Source organism: Hetaerina americana, unplaced genomic scaffold (genome assembly GCF_022747635.1).
Source record: "Hetaerina americana unplaced genomic scaffold, ioHetAmer1.1.p SCAF_9, whole genome shotgun sequence".
NCBI classification, from domain to species: domain Eukaryota; kingdom Metazoa; phylum Arthropoda; class Insecta; order Odonata; family Calopterygidae; genus Hetaerina; species Hetaerina americana.
Genome location: NW_027287538.1, coordinates 59746530 through 59773682, shown reverse-complemented (window position 1 = coordinate 59773682; position 27153 = coordinate 59746530). Strand labels below are relative to the sequence as shown.

The following is a 27153-nucleotide window of genomic DNA, read 5'->3' as shown; positions in this document are numbered from 1 at the left end:
AACAACAACAAAATATTTTTTGTTGAGTACTCTCTGGCCCACCAAAAGGAGTTGAACTAAAAAAACATAAACCAAGGTTTCTCTTACTGGACCAGGGGAAAATAAAAGTTGAAAAGGATAAATGTCAAGCTCATCAATCAGTGTTGATTGAGCCAAATGAAATTGAAAATTTTTTAAATCAAGCAAAGAAAAAAAATGAAGAATCTTGATGCTATGCACTACACCATGCCTGCTTGGATTTGGAGTTAGAATAGAGGCCATTGCTAATTGTTTTTGTGATTAAGATGTTGAAAATCAAGTCAAAAAAGTCCTGAACAGGCAAGGAAATAATGAAAATGAGTGAACTAAACTTGAGATGTTATGAGAACAATGGCATATTTGAAAACTTCCAAGCAATATGTTGTGATTTAGCTCAATATAATCAATTGAAGAGCTTCCATTTATTAATCAGATAGAATGCAAACTCACTAGACTGCTATGCAAATGCAGAATCATCTGGATTGATATTTCACATAAGTACCACTTCCTAATTTATATTATACTCTGATAATCCCAAATTTTCTATGGCCTTGATATATATTTCTATGGCCATGTTTAATGCTACTAACTTTCTGCATCTTTAACATTTAAATATTCCCTTTCCTGCTTTCTTTTTTTTCAACTTTTGGAGGGCAGGAGGGAGAAAATGATACTTAATGTCCCCCATCATGAAGTAATGAAGTGGGAGCAATAATCTCTTTGACCACACCCTTCATCTACCCAATTCACATCCCCCCAAACTCCAAGTTGCATTAACATTGTCCTTACTTACATAGTGGATACTTCAAGAAGGGTCCTCATAAGCCACCAATTAGATGTGCAATCAAACTTAATAAAATGGTGACTTTCTTATCAAGACAAGGGCAATGCATCTATCATAAATAACATATAGAGTTGCTATGACATCATTCACAACCTTTCATAAATAACTAGTATCTGCTCTTACTGAGCATATTTTCATTTATACACAGCCATATTTAGAGATTAATGATGGAAGTTTTATTTCAAATGCTCAATAACTTTTTTTATGAGTTGATTCAGTCATTCAGTTTGAAATCAGTGATAAAATTATTTGAAAACTTCAAGATTGGGTATGCATATTGAATCACAAAACATGGTTTAATGTACGTTTTTTTAATGTCATCAGCTTATAGTCGTTACATGAACGTCAGTTCTCTTGAAAAGGCATAGTCCATCAACAGGAATCCCTTGCAAGCATAGACAAAGTTACATATATTAACCAAATCACATCTGACTCAAAAAATGAGTTCATCATGTGTAACAAAATACATGCATAATTATTTTTGTGCTTCACAGCATGGGGGCCATAAACAATAATTATTTTGTCAGTATTGGCCATTAATTCATTAAAAACAATAAAATGTTATCTATCTAAATTTATCTAGAACTACTGCACAGCAGTATTAAAAAACACTATTTTCTATCTTTACACTTCAGTTCGTTAATTATCAAAAAATTTCTACAAACTACTCAGTGAAAATTATCAGTTCAAGAATCAAGCATAGTTTGGAGATCAGTGGTGGAACTAGTAAGCAATGGTCCCCAGAGCAAGAAATGCACCAGTCGTATTGACTGTTTCCAAAACCAAACCTGAGAATACTATACTACCTGTCATCACTTTACTTTGTGATATTGCATATTTTCTTTTTAATTTTTAAAAGATATCCAGAGGGACAGACTGACTAGCACTAGTATGAAATATTGACTTAATAATACCTGAAATATTGATTTTGGCATAGAAGCTACTTAAGTCGCATAATTTAAGCATATTTCATTATATGTAGTTGCTCCAAATTGATGTCACAGTAACTGCAGAAGATCATGGTACCCTTCTAAGGCCTAGACTTCACCAGAGACATCACCAGCTGCATTGGGTTAGTTCTGCTACTGACTGAGATGTTTTATAATAGCATACTCTTAATGGAATATTTTTGTGTGCGCAAATTCAATCTCTAAATCTAACTTTAGAATCCTCAACAGTCAGGTCAATAACATGATATTTTTATCACATGTGGCCATTAGCCCATATTTCTGCATACAAGAAATTGTATATGAACAATTTTAAAATGTCCATATTTTTTGAGTAGTGCAAAAGATATCACTCTCACTACTGGTTGTTTTTCAATTTAAAGGATTTACAATGACAGTAACCTCTCTGAATGAATTTCTCCTTGTTTGCATTTCTTATGTGGATGGAAGATTCGGGTGGAAATTCAATGGAAAGTGTCAAACTACCACATGTTATCACTATTTGCTCCGTGGGAGAGATGTCTATTACTTTCTCAAGCCGTTGGAAACTAGTTTGATGAAGGAACCTATTTTTATAACTATTTTCATTCTTAAAATCGTTCAACATCGACTTCCTTTGCCTAATACTGTTGGTTGTCTGGGGATAATAAACTTTACTTTTCAGCTTTAATATTTCTTCTCTCTTAACTGTTTGGGCTCCCCATCTTCTCTCTGGATCTTCCTGTTGAAATAATTAACTTGTGTTAAAATGATTCCATCCCAGTGAGGCTGATATTTTTTGCCAACATGATTTGTTAGACATTGTTGAGGCTGCATATATATACCAATTCAAATCTGAAAATAAAAAATTCATTTTTTATGATACATATGTTTTTCGTGAACTTTTTTACCATTATTTTCATTATAATATGCCCTGAAACTATGAGTTCTCTGCACATGTTGAAATGATTAGAGCTTGAACTAAACTAGCAAAATATCATATGTGTACCTTAATATTTTTCATTCTAACAGGTGATGATCTCCTTCGGCTAATGCTTGGTTTAGGAGGGTCCCAAGGCACTCTTTCTTCAGGAATAGTCTGAAAAAATACATCATTGACAAAGGTCATAGTCCCAAGTCCATGAATTCAAATCGTTCACAGCCAGCATGTGAACATAATTGGATGGTTAAGTGTAAATCACCAGATAACTTGGAAGCTACAATCTTCTAAAATCTTGAAGAAGAAGTTCATTAAAATTAGTACAATCAAAACCAGTCCCCATTACTTGTCTTGGTTTAGTCTCCACGGGACAGCATGCTGAGCATCTGGAATGTCTTCTTGGTGTAGTTGTTGAATCAGTTACACAGGCTGTTGCCTGGCTATCAGGCTCATCACTGTTGTAAATTGGCTTTCTAATTCTTCCACTTGGAACATATATTCCCACACGGTTTAGGAACCTGTGGAAAGATTTTACTTCTTTAGAGACAAACAAGTAAACTTGAAAATTAAGTAATATCATTAATTGCATTTATGTGAATGTTCCAAGATTTTGACTAAAACGAAATGTATTTGTTTCACTTCACTCTTTTTTAGGATATATAATAATCTCCTTTACGATTGAAATAGGGTCATTGAACTTTACAACTGAAATGGCGCCATTCAATAGTATTCCCTACCTAAGACATTAGTTTATGGTTACAAACTGGATGTCAGTTTATGCAGTTTGTCTTTGGGATATTCAACAAAAATTGATATATATAATTTCAATTAAACTTAAATTATTAGATCTACTGTTCAGTTTTTGTATAAATTATATAAATCCATAAAATGCACCTTTATTAATCAATACTCTTTGGATGGCTTTTAAATTTTATCAAAAATAATAACTCTAATCAGCTGTTATGAATCATTAAATACATGTACTAGAAACTGCATTTAAAGCAAAAATTTTGTTTTTTATGCAATGCATCAAGTGGAACATGTAGTATTAGTATGAAGACTATGTAAAGTGCAATAAACAAACATTTTTATATCTTTTGAGGTCTATAAACAAGCACAATATATTTCCATGCATGAATTTCCATACGCAGGCTGTGGTGTGGTCCAGCGGTCATCAATCATCTTCTTTGATGACCGCATTATTTTCCCCATCCTTTGCAAAAGCCGAAAGTTGTCCTCCTCAATTCGAGAAATTCTCTCATCTTCCTTGGCAGAAGACTTCAGCTTGCAGCATACATGCCCCCAAAAAGGTGGTGGTCGAGCATCTATGGCAGGGGTAGCTAAAATTACCTGAAAAATGGCAATACAAGTATTATACCTGACTGCAGGCCTCAATTAAAAAGAGCTGAAAATAAAATTCCTATTGATACAAATGAAAATACAATGAGGAGAATAGTACTTATAATCGTAGTTATAGAAAGGGTTGAATTAATTTTATGCCATATTTTTCTCCCCATTTGATATTTAATTATGTAGTATGCTAATGATTTCAGATGCATTTGTGCAAATGGTAGAGGCAGACTAAACCAGAAAGGGATTAACATTTTCAATTTTGAATCAAATGAACAGCAGTAAATATAATTATTAGTTAATTGATTTTATTTGTATGCTTATTTTATTTATTTTGGAGCATTTTTCAGGATGACCTTGAATATATTAACAGACCTAAATTTCATATATTGAAATAAAATAAATAGTGCCTATATTTCCTCTCTTGCTCCTATTTTCCTAGCATAGTATGGGAATCGAGCTCAATCATTTAACTAACATATTAATTTAATCACAAATTACGCTTAAGGATAAATATAAGCTTTCTCTACTTGCATGTTTTAATAAATCTGAAAAAGAAGTTCTTATACGGTTACCGAATCTTAACAAAAAACTTAATAATATGCCGACCATAATTTTTACAAAAAAAGGTGACACCTTGGGAATCACAGAACACGTCTTACGTGAAATTATTTGATCGACTTCAGTCTTTTTTGAAATGAACCGTTCATACTCCGACTAACTGAATGCGTAGTTAGCCTACCCTACGTTCACAGCGTTCCTGGTAGCCTAATAGCGCCAAATTAGTGTGCACTATTACATTCGTATGAAGTGCGGAGTATCTAAGATTAAATTTATTTTTGCCCATACCCTTGTAGTCATATTAAATAGAAAACGGAGAAACTGTAATACCCTATTTCTAGTTAATGAAAACCGACGTTGAAGGTCAGTTGCTTCGGAGAAGGGAAATAATTGCCAATATGCGACATAAAGACTATCAACGGTAGCGATGCATCAGTCCACCCCCGGCCTTTACCGCAATTGTGTGAAGAAAGAAGCGGGGAACTCACTTCAAATAAATTTTATTTCCGATATCCGTTAATTAATTTTTAGGTAGAGCGATTATTATTCCGGTATTTCCATTCGTTCGATGACTTTATGGACACTTGTAGATGGCTCTTCTAGAGCACCAAAAACCTGTTCTAGTAAGAGATGAATTAGGTAGCTCCTTACCGGAACTGTAAAAGTTATACCAAGAAAATCTCAGGACAAGAAATAAAAATAATTTCCTGGAAGTGAAATAATGATTCCTTCAATTTCTCTTGAAAGCGCAGTTTGTAGAAAGCTGCGATAATTAAAACACAGGAGTTAAATATTTCCGAACGGCATAATTTGAGGACACTTATTGACAAACATTTCTATTCCTAAATATTATTAATAATTTTTGCTTTATTTGAATCTAACTTAAGTTAGAAAGATATGCGAAATCACATAACATTTTATATGCAACCCTATTTTAATTTTTTCATGCAATAAACACTTTTTCCTCCCTAATTAAAAAAAAAGTCAGATTGAAAATGCTAGACTATGACATGCCCAGTGCATATAGTTTACGATGATGTCATCGTATTAACTTATTTTTTAGGCAACTGTTCCTAAATGAGCCAACAATTATTTTACAGCTACCGTAGCAGAAAAGTGTGGTGCGATACGAAATCAGCATTCGTCAAGTTGCATCGAAATATTGTGATTTGCACCAATCGTAAAAGAGTAATACACGTTATAGCGGAGTCATTCCCACGGCACTAAACCTACGAAAATAAAAGCAGAAATACATGAGTGCAAATAGAGCAAGCAGTATTACGTGGTTCGTCACGTCTGTGAAATCCGATGCGTTCAGAGTTTATACAAAAGATTTGAGCAACAATTCTTTTTGTCGTAGGTACAGCACTCATAAAAATGGCGCGAAAAATAAATCAATGTAATGAAATCACATTAATTGGATATTCGTCAATAAACATTTAATCTTTGAGTTGATTGACCGTTATTTTTTTGAGTATCTAACTCAGCGCACGCTAAAGTATAGTGAGTTTATTAAGCACAAAGCATGAACGTTGGAAATTATTTTATAACCACAGTTCTCTAAAATAAATCCCTTAAATGAAGCAAAGTTTATTCTGCACCTACCTTTCTCCGATGGTTATAATACCGTCTTTCTTGCCATGGTCGAATTAGCAGGTTCTCCCGTCTGGAAAGCATTTCGCGATAAATGTATATTCCTCAGTTATTACTGATAATATTACTTTATCCGAAGCAAGAGATTCAACTAAAGGAAATAAAAAAAAACCTGGGGAAACTAATTCTACATCATTTAGTACGCATCCTTTCGTGCAATCTACCGACACTCACGTCGTTTACGTCCCACGCATTTGCCCAGGGACCCCCAGGGACCGTAAAAGTCAGTGATGCGTTGAAAGGAGGTATTTGTGGTGTGTTTACGGGAACCGCAGCCTAGCAACCTTCCCCTCCCCTATCGATCCTACCATCACTACCGCGCGCCTAAAAATCAATTAACTTTCGAACACTGTTAAACCACACAACGGACACCTTCTATTAATGCGGCCAGAGCAAAACAAATAGAAGGTTCATGTGTGACTGTAGTCCTCCTCTTAAACTATGTGGTGATTGCAGTATTCAATGCTTCAAAAATCCAAATGATTGCGGCATATTTCAAAGTTTTCAGGGCCAATAACTTGGTTGAGTTCATAAATATTTTGCTCTGAAGACAAACATAATCTAACATAATTTTATTTTTAGAGCTTTTACCTTTTATTTCAATGCTTGATAAAATTAATATTTTTTATTGACAGTGTATGTTTCACGAAACCAATTTTATAACAATTGGCTTTTAATTGAAGGAACATGATGTATTTATAATGTTACCATCCTTATAAGAGAAAAATTCTAGCAGGTACTCCTGTTGGTATTTGATAACATTAATTCCCTTTCTGCACGAACTTATGTGGTTGCATAATTCTAAAAAAAATAGCAAACCAACTTTCTTTGACGTTTCAATCAATCTCTTCCTACTCTCACTGAAATGCCATTGCAAATTAGTTCTCATTTTTTAGTTCTAAATCATCAAAACGGTACCCCACAAGCAATAGTAGGGTTGTAATTACTTCCTTGGCATGTCTTCAATGCATAGCTACAGGTTTATTATCACTTAAAGTAATTTGAGAATTTTATTTCTTGCATTTATTTTCTAATATAGGGCCCATTTTGTAGAGTTACATGCCAATTTACAAAGCCTCCTACTTTCATAATAAAATGTTAGGGTTTTTATGGTATTATGCGTTGAATTATATGTAACTTTTCTAGATGAACTAGGAGATGTGATTTAGAAAACGTCTTTCAAATTTTAAAATTATAGAGGATCTGTAAATAAGTTTAACAGAAGCTGAGTAAGCTTATTTTGATTAAGAAATGAGCCTATGTATGGTTAGTCCTATAGCCATGAAATCTTTTACTAACTTTCATCATAGGTTGAACCTCGCATAATGAATAATTATTTTGTGCCCACGGAGTATGCCATGCCAAATTACCTTGACACCTTTTAGGTAATGCAACCTATTGATTGCATTGTGGGAGTGATCAGTCAGCAGCGTCTCCCCCCTGATTTTCCTTTTTGCCGCATCAAGAATAAAACCAGAAATTCCCTTAGCATTATCATTTACCTGCTAACTGACCTAAATATGCACACAGTTAAAGTATATTAGATAACAAATAAGACGGGATAGTATTTCCAAGATCTTTTCTATCCAATCTTATGCAGGATAAGTTAAAAAGTATAAAAGAAAGTAATGCAATTATCGTTTTATTTTCAAGCAAATGAGATAAAAATATACATACCCAGAAATTGTTGCGTAAAAGGTTTAATAAGATTATAAAAACAATCACAAAGTTTTAATAACTACATTTGTAAAAAGTATCTATCCTAAATTCTATAAACACTCACTCAAATCCCCTAAAACTCTATGAATGTACAATGCTCAATCAATGAGTGCTCAGTAAGTACCTATGTATGCCTATTGCTAATTGAACTCATATACTATGGTTAATTTCATTACTTGTGGAAGATTATTTGATCAGTTATGATTTTACGTAATAACATTTTGTACTACAGTGATTTGTTAATTTCCACACCAAACCTTGATGCCATGATTCTATGGAACACCTTTCTGAACAATGCTCAGTGATTTTCAAAAATGTTGAATACATTTGGTCCTTTGTACATATTGTACTGTTGATGTTCTTAACTCTTTTTGACCACTTTGAATAACTCATATATCATAAATATATAAGCTTACCTCATGAATTTATTATTTAAATAAAAATGAACATTCATTTTCATTTTTATGATTTATGTATTTGGCATGTAGGATGATTCAGAAAGAACAAAACTCATAAATTATATGGTTGATCAAGAGCAGCTGGATTAAATTTTACAGCATTAAATGTGTGGAGTCATTATTATTAATATTCAGAAGTTCACGTGAAAGTGACCACTGACCAACTGTGGGAAGAGAGAGGGAGTGAGGGACTACCTATTCCATTCATCAATATTATTCTTACTTTCCATCTTTGCTGTAAGATACAAGTAGCCCAGTATATTTCCTAAGAAATCCCAACGTAGAGAGCTTGTAAAATTCCTGTAAACAGGAGTAAGTGGATCATGTCAAATTTACATTTAGTTAATGAACATTTTGATGCACTAAGTTTGGAAGTTTTCAGCAACCCTGCAGTAAACTTGCTGATGCCATGTCACACCTGCAGCAAAATTCCCCTTATGAATTCGTGACAAAAACTTTTCTCGTTTTTTTATGGAGAAACTTGTAAACATTAAATTAAAATTTTAACTCTACTCGTTGCATTTGACAGCCACATGAAGTCAGAAAAATTTGATAAAATCATATATTTTAAGTAAACCGTGGCATTCGATCGATCCAAAGTTTGATTTGATGGGTAATGTGGAGCTCCTCTCATACTTAGCCCTACAGTACATGAAATTCAGATATCAGGGTAGAGGGGTCAGCTCCTCTCCCTGTGAACCCTGTAGTTTCCCAGGAATATCTGATACCCAAAAAATCACATGGGAGAAGTTAAGGGTGCCCAGAAATATCACCAAAAATTGAACCTGAATTAAACTCCAATCAGCAGCCCAGTGCTCTACATATTGGACTGCAATGACATTATAGTAGCTTCTTCAGAAAATAAAATTCAAATATATTATGCATTACTTTCATTCATGTCTTCATCATTTCTGCGCTTACTTTCCTCAGAAATTAGATATGAGCATATGAATAACCCCTATTAAGTAACTTTTTTAATACCTGTTATGACTACATTTTTAGCCATGAATTCATACGTTAAATCATATCCAAGTACAGAGGGGAGATTGCAAGTTTTGCCTTTTGCAAAAGCCAGTCTTGGTTGATAATGGCATTCTGATATTAACATTTTTCTCTACCAGCTGTATTGGTCAAAAAAGTATTCAAATATCTCCAACTTTGATAATCCTATTTAAATGAACTTATCTGAATGTAAAATATGCACAACTCAAGATATTTCTCCTTTCTACAGCATCGGTGATATGTCGAAAATTTAATTGTTGCAAGTCTGATTAAAAAAGAGTTTAAATGTTCATAGTGAGTCTAAGAACACTGGATACGACCATGTAAATGCACATATTGGTCAACATAAGTGCCCTCAAATCTATGTAAAAAAGAAAACTGTTATCCCCAAATATGATGCTGCATAGTTGTGACATAAGACTTGTAGCAAACTTTTAGTGAGCTGCCAGTGAACCATTTGTCATTGTATACCATGCTATGGTTATAAACCCTTGTATGGTAATTGAAATTCCTGTAAAATGTTCATGATTTGAGAGCTTAAATGAGAGGAATGGGAAATGTTGGCCAGCACAATTGGTCACACAACATAAAAGGGGAAGAGAGTGGCTTGTGCAACAATTTACAAGAATGCCTTAAACATATACTCATAAGTAGTGATGGGTCAGTTCCACTTTGTTTTTGGCTCTGTAACCAGTTTGGTTCTTACCTTCAGTTCTTGGTTTTGCTTTTTATTATTTATTCTCGACTCTTTATAGTCTCAGTGAGTGCAATGATAAAGAGTTGTTGATAGTTGCATTAGTAATCAAAAGCTTAACTGCCTTCAAAGAAATTGTCACTCTATAACTATGATTTGTGAGAAGTTTCATAATACTGCAAAGTTTTTCATCCAAATTTGATGACTTTGTTCAGTTTCAAAACAAAGAGATAGTAGCACCAAATTAATACATACATATTAACTGTTGGCATATATACTACAGTTTACTATTGATAACATTTCCATAACAGCTTTAATAGATGGTTTCCCAGGTTTTAATGGCACAGTTGTCTTTTAAAGGCAAGTAAATTGATGAAAACTAGTTTTCACTATCATTTAGAAGCATAACCAATGGTTTCACGCATGTTTGGGAGAGAAACCCATCATGTTAATTTACTGTACTTTGATAGGCTCAAATAAAAAGGTTTTACAGACTGTGGATACCATCTAATTTCATATTTGAATTTAGAAATGAAGTTGAAGATTTAGAGTTATTCACCATTATGCACATTCGACCATCATCCAATATAATACTTCTTATGGCTTTCATGTATTGTTTCATCACATCAGAAGAATACATTAATATAACTATAACATAAACATAGATGCTATTATTATTCATTTCCTTTATAAAACTACTTATATAATAGAACATGAACTTCCATATGGAGGTTCTGACTGTTATCAATTTTGGTTCAAATATCCCGATAACTTGTATTTTGTAAAACAGTGAGACATTTGTTATACAGTGGAGCCCTTCAGACATAAATTCCTTTTATGGAAAGCAAAACCCCTTTAAAAAGGAAGTTTTGTTGCCTCACTCTGTATTTATGTGAATCTAAAAACAGTTCACTGGTTCTTTGATTCTAAGTGGTGGATATTATATTCCTAAATGAGGTGTAAGTGAAAAGAACCTTGAAATAAATAAAAGTTCCAGAACCAATGTTTTTCCATTTAGAACCTGGGTGGTTTTAAACTCAAGGACCATAGGAACTAGGAACGAAACACACCCATCACTACTTACAAGCCAATCAAGGAATCCAGTTGGTGTTGCCATTTACAATTTTTACTAGCTTGGCTCTGTATGAATCACCCTGATATATTTCAATGCATGGAAATTAATTGTAAAAATTGCAAATAATAATTGAACAGATAATAACATGATGCATGCTAACAATACTAAAATTATATGTGTTAACAATACTAAAATTATATATGTTAACAATACTAAAATCTTAACAGGAAATTAATACAATTGCATTAATTTCTTCATATGCACACCATTAAATACATATTTAAATTTTCCAAATGTTTACATACAAATTATGGAAATTATTTAATGATTGTTTGACATGTTAGTAATTCTACACCTCCATTTTGAAGCATGAAAATTCCAAAAACACTTTGGAAATACATACCAATCCTGGAAAGTATGAAGAAATATATTTTCAAATGCATTTTGGCACTTACCCTTTAGTTTTCAAAATATTTCTAATTGTAACTAATTATAAGTTACCACAAAACTATCCTGTAGTTCAGTTAAAATACCACAGTCATGAAAAATGCATTGATAATAACCTCCTTCTCAGTAGTTTATTTTTTATTTTGTTAACAATGAAAATTGGAAGAGGCTATGGTAATTAGGTATTATATTTATGGATTATATCTTACCTAATCATATAGTCATGTAATAAGATACACATGAGAATTTTACAATTTTAAGTTCAAACAAGGAAGCAATCAAAATGGAGTATGAATTAATGTCCATAAGACATTTTTTTCTATCACATAATCAGATTATGAGATGGATTAATCAAATAGTTTATTACATTTAATCAAGAGGTTGGAAAAACTGCTTCATAATCAATTTTTAATTTTAAAAAGAGTTCCTTATTTTATATTTTTAATTGACGCAGTCATATTTATGATTTTTTTCAATTGATTCAGTCGGGAAAAATACATGAAAAGGTGTTTCATGTAAATCAGGAGGTTGAGTTAGTTGAATTATTTGTTGATTGTATTAGTCCAGAAATGTATTCAGCACTAGAATTGCAAGATCTTCATTCATTTAAGGAAAAATTTTTTGTGAGTTTTAATGCGGGGCAATTGATAAATGCTTCCTTCAATAGAATTGAAAACTTAATTCCATTTCAATTTAATTAAAGTAAATATTTTTATAAATTCTACTATGACAGTTTTCAACATTATTACATTATCATGCAAAATAAGTCAAAATGTATCAATGGCAGTATACTTCACCCCAATATATTATCACTCAAATCCAAGTTGAGGGATTTAATTTAATGTTTGAAGTGGGTAAGTTAAGTGTATGATACATAATACCTCACTGATGTAAATTTTGTCTCAAGCTTTTGTTCTGATCCACAATTTGTTCAAATTCTGTGCTATTTTTTTCTTTTGCGTTTATTCTTTTTATTCCTGAATATATTTCATTTCAGAATTCTTCTTCATATTTATCATTAACTCCCAGGTAACATTAAAGTAAATATTTTTGTCGAGTTCCAGATTAAGGAACATCATTTTCCTATTTTATTGTAAGTATTTCCTCTAACCCATTTTTTATACTTTAAGCTTAAATAACAATTTTCACCTCCTACTTCAGCATGCATAAGCATTACGACCGTAGCTTCCAGCACCTTCACCTAATGGTACTCTTTGCCAGTCTACAGCTACGCTACGTATGCACCCAGCAAAGGACCTGGCTAATCTTACATCTCCAATGGCATCCTGAGGCAAAACTGCTATATCTGGAAGGCCTCCTAAAAAGGAAAAATGACATTTATTGCACAATAAAACAGTTCAGAGGACTTATTCTGTATTATTAGAAATTAGCGTGGAACAGCACATTTTTGAATTCAGTCTTGATTAAAATTGTGAAAAATTGAAGCATGAAAATATTATCAAAATAAATACAAGGACTATTATTAAACTGCAAGCCTAGGTGAACGTTTTCCTGCCAATGTTTCTTTTTATGTAAAAATTAAATTACCAAATTATTCATTTTTACAAGTGGCAATTCTTTCATTCATCATTAAAATTAATATACTTAAAGAACAAGAGCATTTTGTATTGCCCACATACTTTATCAACATCTGATACTGATGAGGAAATACTGCCTAGTTTTAAGAGTACCTCTTCAGGAAATATATTGAACCTTATCGACTATTCTTTCCACTGAATTACTTAGTAATCAACTTTAAACATTTTAAATTACAACTGTGACCTCATTACATTACTTTCACATTATATCAACGGGTCTAGTACCCAATGGTCATCAAAGAGTCTTCTTGTAAGTTACAATTAGAACTTCGGAGTTATATTTTCATGTATCCTTTGAGCCATGGAACCCATATGTGCATTGGAGTCTAGGTGGTTGCATTGTGAGATAGCAACCCTGTTGATGTGAACTCACTGAGCCTCTTTCTTTCCACAATACATTTAATGAAATGTTACGAACTTCACTTTTTGAAAAATATGCAGTCTCTTTGTTTGAGAAGGGCAAGATTTGATTTATAAGATATAGCTTCAGCTAATTTATAAATATTACCAACATTTTGATATGAGGCAACATTGTGGGCTCATTGTTCAACTTTACAGACAAAAATACAATTTTATTGAAATAAATGAATTGAAGCCAAGGAATATTTTGCTTTTAATGGAAAAACCTAACAATCATTGCCATACTGAAACTGATGAAATAACTATCAATTATTATCACAAAGAAGAAGTTCTTGTCGAGAGGATTGCCATAATGCATTTCAGTGTGTGTGTCCTTAAAATATGCTTAAACATCCAAATTCTATAATAAAACAACTCATAGTGAAGCACAATGGGCGAAAAATACCATAACTAAATCTTCTAACGATTTCTACTCATTAAATGCCTGTTATTTGAACAAACTGTACACCAAATTGCAATAAACTAATACCTTATGTCTGTATAAATGTTTGTTAGTGAAAAATACCAAATCTTATATTGATGGTTACATTACTATGGCTTTGGCAGTGTTATTCCACAGAACATTCTGCCAAAGTCATGATCATATAACCGTTAAATAATGGATGTCATTTTTCATTAAAGAATAATTACTGATCAAATGTTTCAATTTTAACATGACCCTTTCTGAAACTTCTCAGTGATTGATAACTTCACTTAAACAGAAATCATCACTTGATAATGAAATTTGGCGGGTGGATATTCATGTATTCTCCAAATATTGTATTATCAATTTATCAGTTGATTTTGTGGTAACTTTGCTTCATCAACTAATGGCCTTTTGATTTTTTTATTTCAATATCAATTCATTTATGCCTGAAATATGACTAAATCTGGTTTATATAGCATATTATTCATCACATATAATGCAACAATAAAATGCAACACGATGTAGAATGCTTAAGATTAAGACTAGTATCTAACCTACTTCCCCATATCTCTCCTGTGTTTATCATTAATAACACCATTAAGCACCACATTTCTGGTGAATATAATAAAAAATTATATTTATCCTTGCCAGCCAAAATTTTACTTGCACACAATAAAATGAGGAGAAGCATTCATTCAAATACTGGCATTATTTCTGCCCTATTTAAATGTTCATTTTTTAAATATTCCATATGATATTAATGATATTTTTGCCAATTTTGGTTTGCCTTTCAACATATTTTTGTATACTACCATTTTTCATGATCATTCAGCAAATAAAAATAAAAACCAATCAATTCTCCAGCTATTATAACATTAATACTCATTATGAATCCCATATATTCATTACATGTGGAGATTGAGATGGGGAGGTGGCTATCGTAATGGCTTCTCACCCAAAGGGCCCGGGCTCAAATCCTGGCGATGTTGAATATTTTTCAGAGGTATCTTGAACCCTACTTAAAGTGCTTTGTCGAGGGCACTTTGAGTGAGTACGCCGATCGTCGGATAGGACGCTAAGCTGCGGACTTCTTGGCGCCTTTCGTTATGAGTAGGCTAATGCTGATGCTGGGTTTCTCTCCACCCTTCACCCTTTCCTATCCATCCCCTATGGCACAAATGACCTCAGCTGTCGGTCGCCTCCCATAAATACTACTACTCATTATATGAACATTTTGAGCTTGACATTAGGAATATTAATTTAAATCAATACAATCACTATTGTCCTAAATTTCCTTGTTTCCTCCAGGACCATATGTATTTCTGGTGAGCTTTCTACTACAAATATGATATTTTTTGATGGATAGAAGAATGTATGCGTTTAAATCTCTAATTGTTACATTTATTTAATCATGCAACAATTTCTCATTCATTTCTTCATAAAACATTAAATAGAAATGTGACAATGCATTAGTTGGTTTTACACCATGCTTTATATTAAATTCATTTACCAAAGACAACGTTTACTCTCACACTTGCATTACTATTTTGATACATCCATATTTCTTCATATATCTGATATACTGTAATGTATTCGAAGTATAATTGATCCACATACATTTTTTTTAGAAATAGGAAACATTATAATGAAAACTGGATGTTAAAAGCTCTTCACTTAAAAAACTAATATACTTGAGGGGTTCTGCAACAGCAGTAGTTACTTAAAAACTCACCGAGATAAAGTAATGGCAGTGATGAACCAATAGAGTTATTGTAAGGCCGAATACTTGGTAAGTTTTGGGATGGTGAATCCAAAGTGCCAGCTCCATGAAGCAGGCCATCCATTGCTAGATATACTCGCTGTCCTCTTCGAAAAATTCTAATTTTCCTCCATCCAGATGAATAAGACCTACCATCATTTTTCTGTGCTCTAATGTTTGGTCTAACTGCATATTGGTGGAAATTTTCCAATTGGAATTCATGATTATAACCAATGACCAATGGGCCACTCATTCTAGAGGAACCTAAAACATGTGAAGTAAATATTGCATCAGAAAAAGAGGCATTTGCAGGAGGAGAGATGGTAACTATGATGGGTACACAGAATAAATATGTCACTTTGATTAGAAAAGACGTTACTATGGATAGTGTTGCTTCATGAACATGAAACCTAGTCATTAAGGCAAGAGGATAAGCATATATTGTAGGCTTAGAGATGTGTGTGGTGCAGTAGAGAATGGAAAAAAATAAGTTGGGCAGGGAAGAAGACAAATGCCAAGGTTTTTAATAGGATGGATGAAGAGAAGAAGTTATTGGGGAAATTCAGAAAAAGCTGAGAAGTGGTTGAAGGAAATATTGATAGGTAGGGGGATGTTGAAGGTCATAATAAAGAAGGGAGATGTTGGGTAGGTGGGGTAGAGGAAGTAAGAGAGAACTCTTTATTTATAAGGTGTTGAAGGTAGGTAGAAATGAAGAAAGGATTTGTAGGGCAAAGAGAGAGGAAGTTTCATAAATGTACAAGTAAACAGTCCATAAGGGAATATTTCCTTCTATGGTAAGGTAAAGAGAAAATTCACCTTTCATTCACATAATCTGAAAATTTTTTTCACAGTGACTTTTAAGTAGGTTAGCAAAAAGTCACTTGCCGAAGGATGTAGTTTTTTGTTGCATGAACGGCATAAAAATGGCAATGCAATCTTTCCAATAGAAATAGCTGGAAGATGCAATACCTTGGTGAATGATTCTAAATTAAAGAATGTGGAGATCTCAGGACCAGATGACTTAACATTCATCATTGGCACACATTGAATAATTAGCACTAAGAATTATGAAAAATGCATCCATATTAAAAGTAAAACTTTGGCTGAGACAACTAATTATTTAAAAAAACACACCATTCTGAAATGCAAGGAATTAAAAAAAATTAATTTTTACTACATTATGAAGGAATCATGCACATTGATATAGGTACTGCAAATGAGCAGAATTCCCACAAGTAGAGGAAGTCCTGACATTTTGGGAACTGCCTTGAAGTATTAATTAGCCTCATTTACATTGGGACCTAAAATCATTCCTAAATGTCATACATGACTAAGAATATCTACAGAGTAATGCTTTCAATAATGTACTTAGTCATTAACTGAAGATTCATTCTTACCAGGACCGATCCTCAATTCAGGCTCTCCTCTCTTGCTGATGCTCAGAGATAAATATTCATCTGGATGAGACCCCATTACGAAAAGAATGAGCCCTCCATTGTTGGGCTTGTTGGGCTTTATTTCCAAGTCAATGCAAAAAGCTTCCCTTTTAGGTTTATCTGGGGAAGAACCACCCATTGGACGCCTCTTCCAACCTCGAAAGGGAACTCTCACACCCAGAAATGAGCGGTGGCCAGTTAATTTAACTCCCCATCCAATAGGTGCATCTGTTGAGTAGAGATAATAGCAACCAATTAGGGCCTCAAATGTGAGAAATACTGCATACTAAACTTGTTCTGATAAATTGTTAACATAAATCAAAAAAGTAATTTTTCCACCATTTAAACATATTCAGGCAACTTGTGATATGCATGATGTGTTCAGTATGTATTCATGTGCACCTCAATTTCAAATAGATGCCTGTATCACATGATATTTTTCTCTGTTCATAATTACCTTTTTCACAGTATATCCCATGAGTTCCAGGTAAGCAGTCACATTTGTAACCACCCAATGGCAGCACAACACAGGTTGATCCTGAACGACATGAATGGGTTCCCTCGTCACAAGGATTGTGACCTGAATCAGCACATAGTGGTCCATACCATGACTTTTGACAAATACATCTGGAGATATAGACGAAAGGTTGAAAGAGGCGGATTGCAAAATGAGATTCCCTAGAACCTAATCACTTGTTGTTTCAGCAGAAGTTATACTTAAATATGAAAATTTGTACAAATTTCACCGTCAACACCAACAATTTGCCCCTCAAAAATTGAAACACTTTTTAAATAAAAGTTTTAAACATTGCAGAATTACATCACAAAGCTTTCTAAAACTAATTCATTGGCAACTCTTTTGTTCAAACTTTCATGTCAGATATCAACAACTATGATGATGTGAAATGGCAGGTGTAAAATTAGTCCAGAACATAAATAAAATGAAAATGATACATCTAAGATTGGTCAGGGTTTTAGGAGGTATTGCACCCTTGATGGCAGGCTATTCCACAAAACATTTTGCTGCTATGACTTTTCATATTTAGCCACTGAATTCCTAAGATAACGTGGAGAGAGCAGGGATATTACAAATTATCATAAGGTCAATACAAAATAATATTCATTAAATTTGATCATTTGACTGATCTCTCTTAAATCTTATTTAAAATTTTATTGAAATACATCTCTTTTAACTCAAATTAAAGTAAAATTCCAACACTGATGTCATTTGGGGTCATTAATAGGTAATATTTCCACATTTTTAAAATGAAAGAACAACATATTCTGAACCAGAGATCTAACAAAAATCCTGGAGCATTAACTTTCATTTTGAAAATAAATACTAATATCGAAAACCGTTTTTTATTTAGAAGTCTACAGATAACCCAAAACTTAGGTAACTTTCTCTATCCATGATTCAGGTAGGATCATTTAAAACCCAACCAACTTTTAATCTAAAACTTATTCAGGTAGTATAAAAGTTTATTTTCAAAAACTGAGAATGGCACACAATGTTTCATCTTTGAAAGTTTAATATCTTTTTGAAATGTTATCCTTCTAATATCAAAATCATTTAATGCTCTCTTTTATTAAAACTTCAACCCTAGTTTTTCAACCCTAAGATAAACTGTTAGTGTAGTTAGCTATAGTTACTGTTTTCAGTTTCTTGACTATATTTGCTGAGAATTCAATATCATAATAATGGTTGTAAAAATGTTATGCTCCGCAGTTAGCTCTGGGTTGGGTAGGGCCTTGCAAAAATTTACTAGCTTTGATCAGAACTCAAGTCTCTCTAACACATTTCAAGATTTTGTAAGCATCAATATTATATCAAGTTTGACGTATGCATGTATTTTCCATGACTATAGGGTATGGGTATCCCATTCATTAATGAAGAACTAGTTGGGACAAAACTGCAGTATTCGACCAAAAGATTAGTTTGATAGGTGAGGTTATTTATCCCATACTGATCTCTATTATTATTATTATTACAGCATTAGAAATTCATGCATCAAAGGTAATTCTTTTCTGCTTGCTTCCTGTAATTACCCACAAAGATTTGGTTCCTGGGTAATCACAGAGCTTCGTGTATAGCTGGGAGGGTCTGAGTCATCACTCAGATTTGAATCTTCATTCAGTAGCCAAAAACTCTCCTCTTAGTTTGTTAACATGCCAATATTTTGGAAAATAACGACACTTCATTCATCTTAGTTTATTTCCTCTCTCAAGTAAATTCTCCCCTACAGTTTTGAACCTAAATTAGAACAGGATTATTGTGAAATAAGGATATCATGATTTCTGAGATAGACTGAACTGACTGCAGGCAGCATTTATTGAATGACTATGAAGGGTGAATTTTAAAATATTTTGAAGTAAAAATTTAATCACCATGCTAATATAGAAATTAAATATGAAAAATATGATACATTTCATTGCCAAAACTGCATATTCGTACATTTCATTTTATTTAAAAACTGTGATCTCTCACAGCACAAGAGTTTAACTGGCAATGAAAATGTCACCAATAGGATTTTGAAAAATGTTTTTCATCTCAGCTTAATCACATTTCTTGCCTAATTACCAATAGGCCTGATTTATTTTGTAGGTCTTCATCTGAAGCAAAAAATTCAGTAACCGTAATTATTAACATTTTGGATCTCTGACTCATCAGATCCACCTATAAATGATGAAAAATAAACCCAATACTGAATTTCCATTTTAAAAATGTGCTTTATTGCCTGATGGTATAACTCACATGAATGTTGGTCCCCGAGGTATGCATGTCCCTCCATGAAGGCAGGGACTTCCTCCATCGCTTCTCTTGTTGTTGCCAATCTGACAAGAGTCTAAACCACACTCCCCTACACCCCTCCCCCTGGTGAACATTGATGGACTCTTATTAAAGACCAGATGGCGACCACCAAAGCGAAGCTCTGCATCAAAAATGCAACCAGAGAAGCTGGAATGTAGAGGAATATCATGGGGCAAGGATGACACATTGCTTGCATCATGGCCTCCTAAAAAAAAAGAATGATGGAAATTAGAATCCTTCTCTCTTGTACTTATCTATTTAACAACTTATCCCACATAGGTGTGCTACATCATTATAATTATCATTTCTCATAAAAACTATGTAAATAATACCCTAAAATTAAAATAGCTTCTTAAATTTTTCCCAAAGACACTCAAATCTCAAATTGGAGGGGGAAAAATGCTTGAGCGAAATAAGAAAAATTCCTGATTTGGATTGAGTAGCTGTTATGGTTTTGAGCATTTAACCTGCACACAATGATTGTTTCCAGCCTTCTCTTATCAAGTCAATGTATGCTAGCTAGTAGAAGAATTATTAATTGAAAATATATTTACAACAATCATGGGTTGAAATTTTCCAACTCAAATTAATTGAAGTAATTACCCTCCTAGCAATTCATACAACACCTGATTCACCCTTAACAGAGTGATCAGAGCAGTGTAAAATGAAATTTCAAAAAGCCTTCTCCATCCAAGGAATGTGAAATATAGGATCATTAGTATAATTATGTTTATAAATCTTAACATTCAGCTGGCATTTGTTCATCCTCTTACCAAGATATACACACACCCCTTTTTATACAATTGAAATGCATACATTGAGGGAAGGAGTATATTTTAAAATTGAGCAGTATACAAATAACTTTGGCCAAATTCAAAAATGGTCTTGTTCAAGCTACAAAAAATCATATATAAGGCCAATTTGGTCAAATGAATGAGTGATTCAAGAATTTAATTTGGCAGGAGAATACACGAAACTGATATATTGTTAACACAGTTCCTACCCTTTTTCTATTAAACTAACTATTTTCCATGAATTTCAAAATTGAAAACTTTGCATATCAACTAAAAGTAAAAATTTGGATATTCAACTTATACAACTGCTCCAGTAACTTTTTGTTATTTCCATGTTCTAAATTCATGAGGAGGTAAAACGTTTGGAGCAAGTTGTTTTCAGCAGTCATATAAACAGTTTTTTGTGTTCCTCAGAGTTTCTTTCCTTCTATTCAACCTGAGTCTGACCAGAGGACTATTGTGTACAATGATTAAAGTTCTTGCAACTGGAGTAAACACAGGCTGATTTTAGGTGAAATGCACTGTGAAACAGTGTCTAAAGCAACAATAGGCAGGCTTTTGGAAAACCGGTTTGATGAAAATGAATCCCTTACAACAATATATTATGGTATTTATGAACATCTAGGTACCCTCTGAGGGTATTAACAACTTATCTCCCACTAATATTGAAGTTTCCCTTTAAATTTGAATGAAAGTGTCAAATTACAAAATCATTTGAATTTTTAATTTAAATGTGTGAATCTCATTCGTTCTCTCTCACCCCTGGGATACAATCAGTAGAACAAATAAACATATTGCAAAAAAATTATATCCTGATATTTTATAAATAATATCTTGCATATTTTAATCTCTTATACCACAGGTTCCTTTTGTGAGACAGGGAAGATATTGCAAAGACTTAAGGGGAGAGAGACATAATGTTAGCTTTGAAAAACATTTCATTATGAATTTTAGAAACAATAATTACAGACAATAAATTTAATTCTTTAAGTGATAATAACCATTTTATTTGCAATGGGAAAGAGGCTAAATTGTTCATGATATTCTTAATAAAAGGTGGTTCTCAATCAAGTACAGGCATGAAAATTACTGCCTTACCTAGATAAAGAAATGGACGGTGGGCATTCAACTGATAATGCCTCCCAGGAGAGCGACCCCTCACAACTTGCTCTCCAACTTTGAGCCATGCCTGCTGGCCTTCCCTCCATATGGTCACTTCATGGAAATGAGATGGTGAGGCAACTGCACCCTTGACACTCTTCTGATACCGTGGTCCTGTACCAACTTCCTCTCCTGATAAGGATTGGAGGTTTTTGACATCACCAACGTCCTGAGGGTGTCCTGAAGTTGGGTCTGAATTCTGACTTTGTTGATCATTCAGATCTTTATCTGATGTCAGATGAGAAGTTTGGTCCATACCTGATGTAACTAGGTCAAATGTTGACATTTGATTACTTTTTGATGCAATTTCAGTGGTTATAGTAACACCGGTCTTGGAATATTCAATATTTGAAGATGCAATGTGCTGTGCTGGCTGAAGTTTGGAATCTGTTACAGGGCTCTCTATGGCCGCAGAATCACTGCCTATGTGAAAGTTTCCAGATTCAACATTCCTACGACTGGGTGATTGGGAAGATTTTTCTCTTGGATTTTCTTCAAAATTAATAAAATCTGGTGAATCTAAAATTGATAATGGGTTTTCATCATAATATTCCACGTTATGTGGTGCTTGAGGTTCTGACATGTTGGTTGATTGGTTCGTAGGTACAGGTAATGAAATATCTGGCATCATATTAGGATGTAATTTAGTGTCTACATAGAGTACAGGCATACTGTCAACCGAGTCAATACTTGAATCATCACTATGAAGCATTGGTAAGGGATCAACTGTGAAGATCCTTCTTGGTCCAGAACCGAGATCCCAAGTAAGGACAAGATGGCCACGAATATAAGAAACTGCCATGTGATCTTTCCCATTTTGTCTTAAATAATATGGGTAAGGTGCAAATGGGGAGAATATATAGTTTGAGTATGAGTTAAAAGATTCAAAAGTGGAAAAATTTTGAAGGTATGGAGGTCCATCATCTTGGAAGAGTGGAATATCTAATGGAGGATTGAAATCTGAGAAAGTTTTGTCCATAGTTTCACCAGGGGGTGCTGCTATAGGCAACACATTCTGTTCAAGCAATGGAGTCGGAAGAGATGTGACGTCACTTTGTATTGTTGTTGTAGAAGGCACTTCAGAAGTTGACTCAGTCATATCTTTTGGGAATGCTGAAGGATTATCAGTCTGATGAGTTGGCTCAAATGTAACTGAATTGGTGGTCGTTTCCATGTATGCATCTTTAATTTCAGAAAGAAAGGATGAATGGTACAACTGCAGTGATTTGGGTATTTTCAAATCACCAATGTAAGCCAAGAGCCCTATCTGATTGAGAGAAGCTGGGGAAAACTTGAATCGGAAGACTAGCTGAGGTGATGACAGATGGTTATGGTCCAATGGATAGGCAATATATGGCTGGTACTCTTCTATATCCCAATCATTTCCAGAATCAAAACAGGGTTTCGTCACTTCAACGTCTTCACCATGCAGGATAAAATAAGATTTTTGATGTGCATTAGAACAGGTGACAGTCAATTTCAAAAGCAATAAATATGAGTTAGTTATGAATGTGAGAATTTCACAGTGCAAAAGTCATTTGCTTGAACTGGGAATGCAGTCAGATTTTTGCATTGTAAAATTTTTTGATTTTTGTGTACACCAATTGATCACATCATTTAATTTAGATATTGCCGTGGCATTTCTTCAGTTGATATTATTATTTTATAACACTTTATCTATCTTAATAAATAGTACGATCATATAAAATGTAGTCAAGATAAATAGTAAATTATGTAAACAAAAATTTGTTCTCTTCGGCATAACTTTATGGAATGTGCATAACATATTGAAATGAAATGAAATTATTGACTTTGTAATCCCACAAACTTTATTTAAAAACATGACTCAGGTTTCGACGTTGAACGTCATCATCATTCAACATCGAAACCTGAGTCATGTTTTTAAATAAAGTTTGTGGGATTACAAAGTCAATAATTTCATTTCATTTCAATATATAAACTAATACAATATAAATTCTTAAATGAGATGAAGATTGTAATAAAAAATCAATCGCATCAAATCAATCAAATAAAGTGAGTTTGCAAGTAACCAAGGATATACTCTATTCTTGAAAAAATTGATACAATCTGATTTCAACTGAGTTAGTGAACCAAATTCAAATGGATGTCCTAATTATAAAATTAGTGATAAGTTGAAGTCAGTCTCCAATAATTATTACAAAATATAGTATATATCTATTATTCCTAATGGTATAGTTATGGATATCAGATCTCAATTGGTGTTTTTAGATTAAATTTCACAAGATCCAGCGCCTAAGTAAACACAGACATGATTCAATACCAAATAAAAAAATACATGCAAGAAAAAAGTGGTGGAATATTAACAAGATAGCAAACAGTTCTCCTTTATGGTAGCCGGATTTGTTTAGCATATCAGGAATGGCCACATAAACCTACACCATAATTCAAGTGATATAAAATAATTTTCTACTAAAAATCTGGTCTTGCCCTCTATTATCATGAGAAAAGACACTGTTTCATATCATGTAATGTGTTACACACTGAAAAACTTCTTCAGCATCCATGCAAGCTATTAAGGCATTAGTATACTAATATAATTACATAAAATCATTAAAAAACTTTCATTGAATAAAGATAAATATCTAGAGGATGAAAATGTTTTCAAGCATAAAAGTATCCTTAGAGTGAGTAAAGAATATTCTACTGCAGAGCTCATATTGTGCACAAATCAAGAATCTATTTTTCATTATCTAAACTAAATGATTAACAGTGAATGTATATATTTATTCACAACTTAAAAAAAGTATCTTAAATTACCATATCTCCCATTATTATACATTTAAAGGATTTCAATTTTACATAATAATGACACCAATCATTTCATTTGAAAATAACTTAAAATGAGCTTTCGAAGAAAAATTAGATAAGGAAATAACATTTGGAATGAGAATAAAGAGTCCATAAAATCAAAATGTTTGAAATGGAAAAGAGTACATACTTATGGTATCAGATTTAATATGGTGGAAACTTCCCTTCATTATGACAGACAGTTACAATTTTTCATGCAATAGTTTTTAATTCATTTCAATGGATTGGATCTCATTTGCCACTAGATTAATGTTTTAACATCAATTTCAAGAACTCAAGTTTGCTTGATATTATTGTAAATCTTTTAATACTCTTTGTAATAAATATCATTTAGAAGAAAACTCAATCTGGCTAATCAAGAATATGAAAAGGAAAAGGGCATGGAATGATACCACAGATAAATGCAAACATTTAGTGATTATTTTTTAAATCAGTGCAGACTCCATACCATTCTCACACATCCTGCCTCCTTTCCCCAGTGGACATAAACAGACAAATCCTCCAACATCATCATGCAGACATGTGGCTCCATAAAGGCAGGGGTTGTTATCACAGACAGATTGCTCACAGCTTGCCCCCAGCCACCTGTATGGAAACAGTCTTAATTTGAATAATAATAATAATAATAATACTTTATTCATTTTAAAAATGGTACAACCATATTAAATGTCGTCAATATAAGTATTATTTAACATATAAACATACTTTCTTAAATGTAATGAAAATTGTCACAAAAGAATTCATCCAATGAGTATAGTAACCAGGGGAGCAAGTAACCAGGTATATACCCTATTCTTGAAACTCTGGATACCATCTGATTTCAACTTAGTAGGCAGATAGTTATACAGTCGTATGTTCATATTGTGAAATGTGTTGTAAGTTGATGACAATCTACAATAAGTAGTATTTAAGTGAAACAATTACTACAATCTGTGCTCAGTAATTAATGTATAGAAGCTCCAACAGGCATAGTTAAATGAATTTAGCATTATGCTGGTACATCTGGATGGTATTTAAAAATATTATTAAGTTAAAAAAGTAAATATTCCATAATATAATGAATGATCTGCATGCAAAACCTTATATAGAAAAAATCGAAGATAGAGGACTGGATACCATTAATATCATGAATCAATTCTAATTTTAGTTGTCACAGGTGCAGATACAATTCATCTGAGTTCAACAGCAATGATGCTGTTACATTGCGTAATTGTTTTCCACATATGGAAATAGCCATTTACGTATATGGAATTGTACATACGTGGTAATTCCTGAAATTACCTGCCCCACTGCAGTTAATTTTAGGAATGATGGAACAGATACTAAAATACATAAACAGTAGTGGACAGTACAAGTTACATACAAATACCAAAATATTCCATGTCAACTAAAGTTATTTATTTATGAACTTCCCCATCTCTTTCATGCTTTCCATACTAAGGAGGTCATTTTTAAGTTGAATACTACTGAAGGTTGATGTGTTACATGTTTTCCTGCAGTGTGTTTTTTTTAAGGATATTATCAGTTCACAATCCTTTTACTTTTCCCGCAAATGTACACAACATTTCATACCCTACCCAATTTTTACCCCAGTTTACCCAAAACTTATTTTATTTATCCATTATCATTATTAAATCATACCATGAGAAAACCTAGAAAAACTCATGTTCCTTTTGATTTTTCATTTATGGCAATCACTTTTTCAATTTAAGAAAAGTTAATTTTTACAGTTTATGTCTGCATAAGTTTATGATTTCATTCAAGTCAGTCAGTAAATTCCTAAGTTGATTGAATAAATCAAAGCATGAGGTTATATTTCAAATGTAACCACTTCTAAAAACAGTTATAAACCTGATGACTCCTATAGCTTCTCAGAAAGACCTGGTACCCACCAAAGGACTCAGCTCAATTGAAGCCCAGGTCGACAAGAGGCATCCCCCAGAATGGAACCTGAGCCTTCTCGTCAGTAGCCCAGCACTCTTCCCACAGTACATACTACCATATATAAATAGGTTCATATGAATAGATTAAGCATATTTGTTTATAGACACCAAGAGTCAAGATTCCTTCAGGGTAGTAGCTCCAAGAGATACCATTTGTCGCAATTCACTAAATATGTGATGCTCACAAAATATGTGATTTTTTAGTGCAATACCTGTACATGTAAAGGTAGCATAATCATGATTATTTTCTCTTCTATATGACCTCATCTAACTACTTCTGAAAAATG

The 27153-nt window shown here is 33.0% G+C and overlaps 2 protein-coding genes across 2 annotated transcripts in view; both read right to left on the bottom strand.

Annotated features, from left to right (window-relative positions):
* Positions 1 to 3005: 3005 nt before the first annotated feature.
* Positions 3006 to 6324, bottom strand: LOC139698584 (uncharacterized). The gene is made up of 3 exons (XM_071597426.1): positions 6245 to 6324; positions 3876 to 4078; positions 3006 to 3246 (listed from the first exon to the last, which is right to left on the bottom strand). Exons 1-3 carry the CDS (start codon positions 6314 to 6316, stop codon positions 3006 to 3008), a joined length of 516 nt encoding a protein of 171 aa, XP_071453527.1. The 5' UTR covers positions 6317 to 6324.
* Positions 6325 to 12844: 6520 nt separating this feature from the next.
* Positions 12845 to 27153, bottom strand: part of eys (eyes shut) — a 32851-nt gene continuing 18542 nt past the window's right edge. Inside the window, exons 9-17 of the mRNA XM_071597425.1 lie at positions 25372 to 25508; positions 23315 to 23492; positions 22011 to 22915; positions 20062 to 20323; positions 17764 to 17933; positions 17251 to 17534; positions 17005 to 17008; positions 15844 to 16134; positions 12845 to 13005 (exon numbers count right to left, since the gene is read on the bottom strand). Coding sequence (XP_071453526.1) covers positions 12845 to 13005; positions 15844 to 16134; positions 17005 to 17008; positions 17251 to 17534; positions 17764 to 17933; positions 20062 to 20323; positions 22011 to 22915; positions 23315 to 23492; positions 25372 to 25508 — 2392 coding nt within the window. The remainder of the gene's footprint in view (positions 13006 to 15843; positions 16135 to 17004; positions 17009 to 17250; positions 17535 to 17763; positions 17934 to 20061; positions 20324 to 22010; positions 22916 to 23314; positions 23493 to 25371; positions 25509 to 27153) is intronic.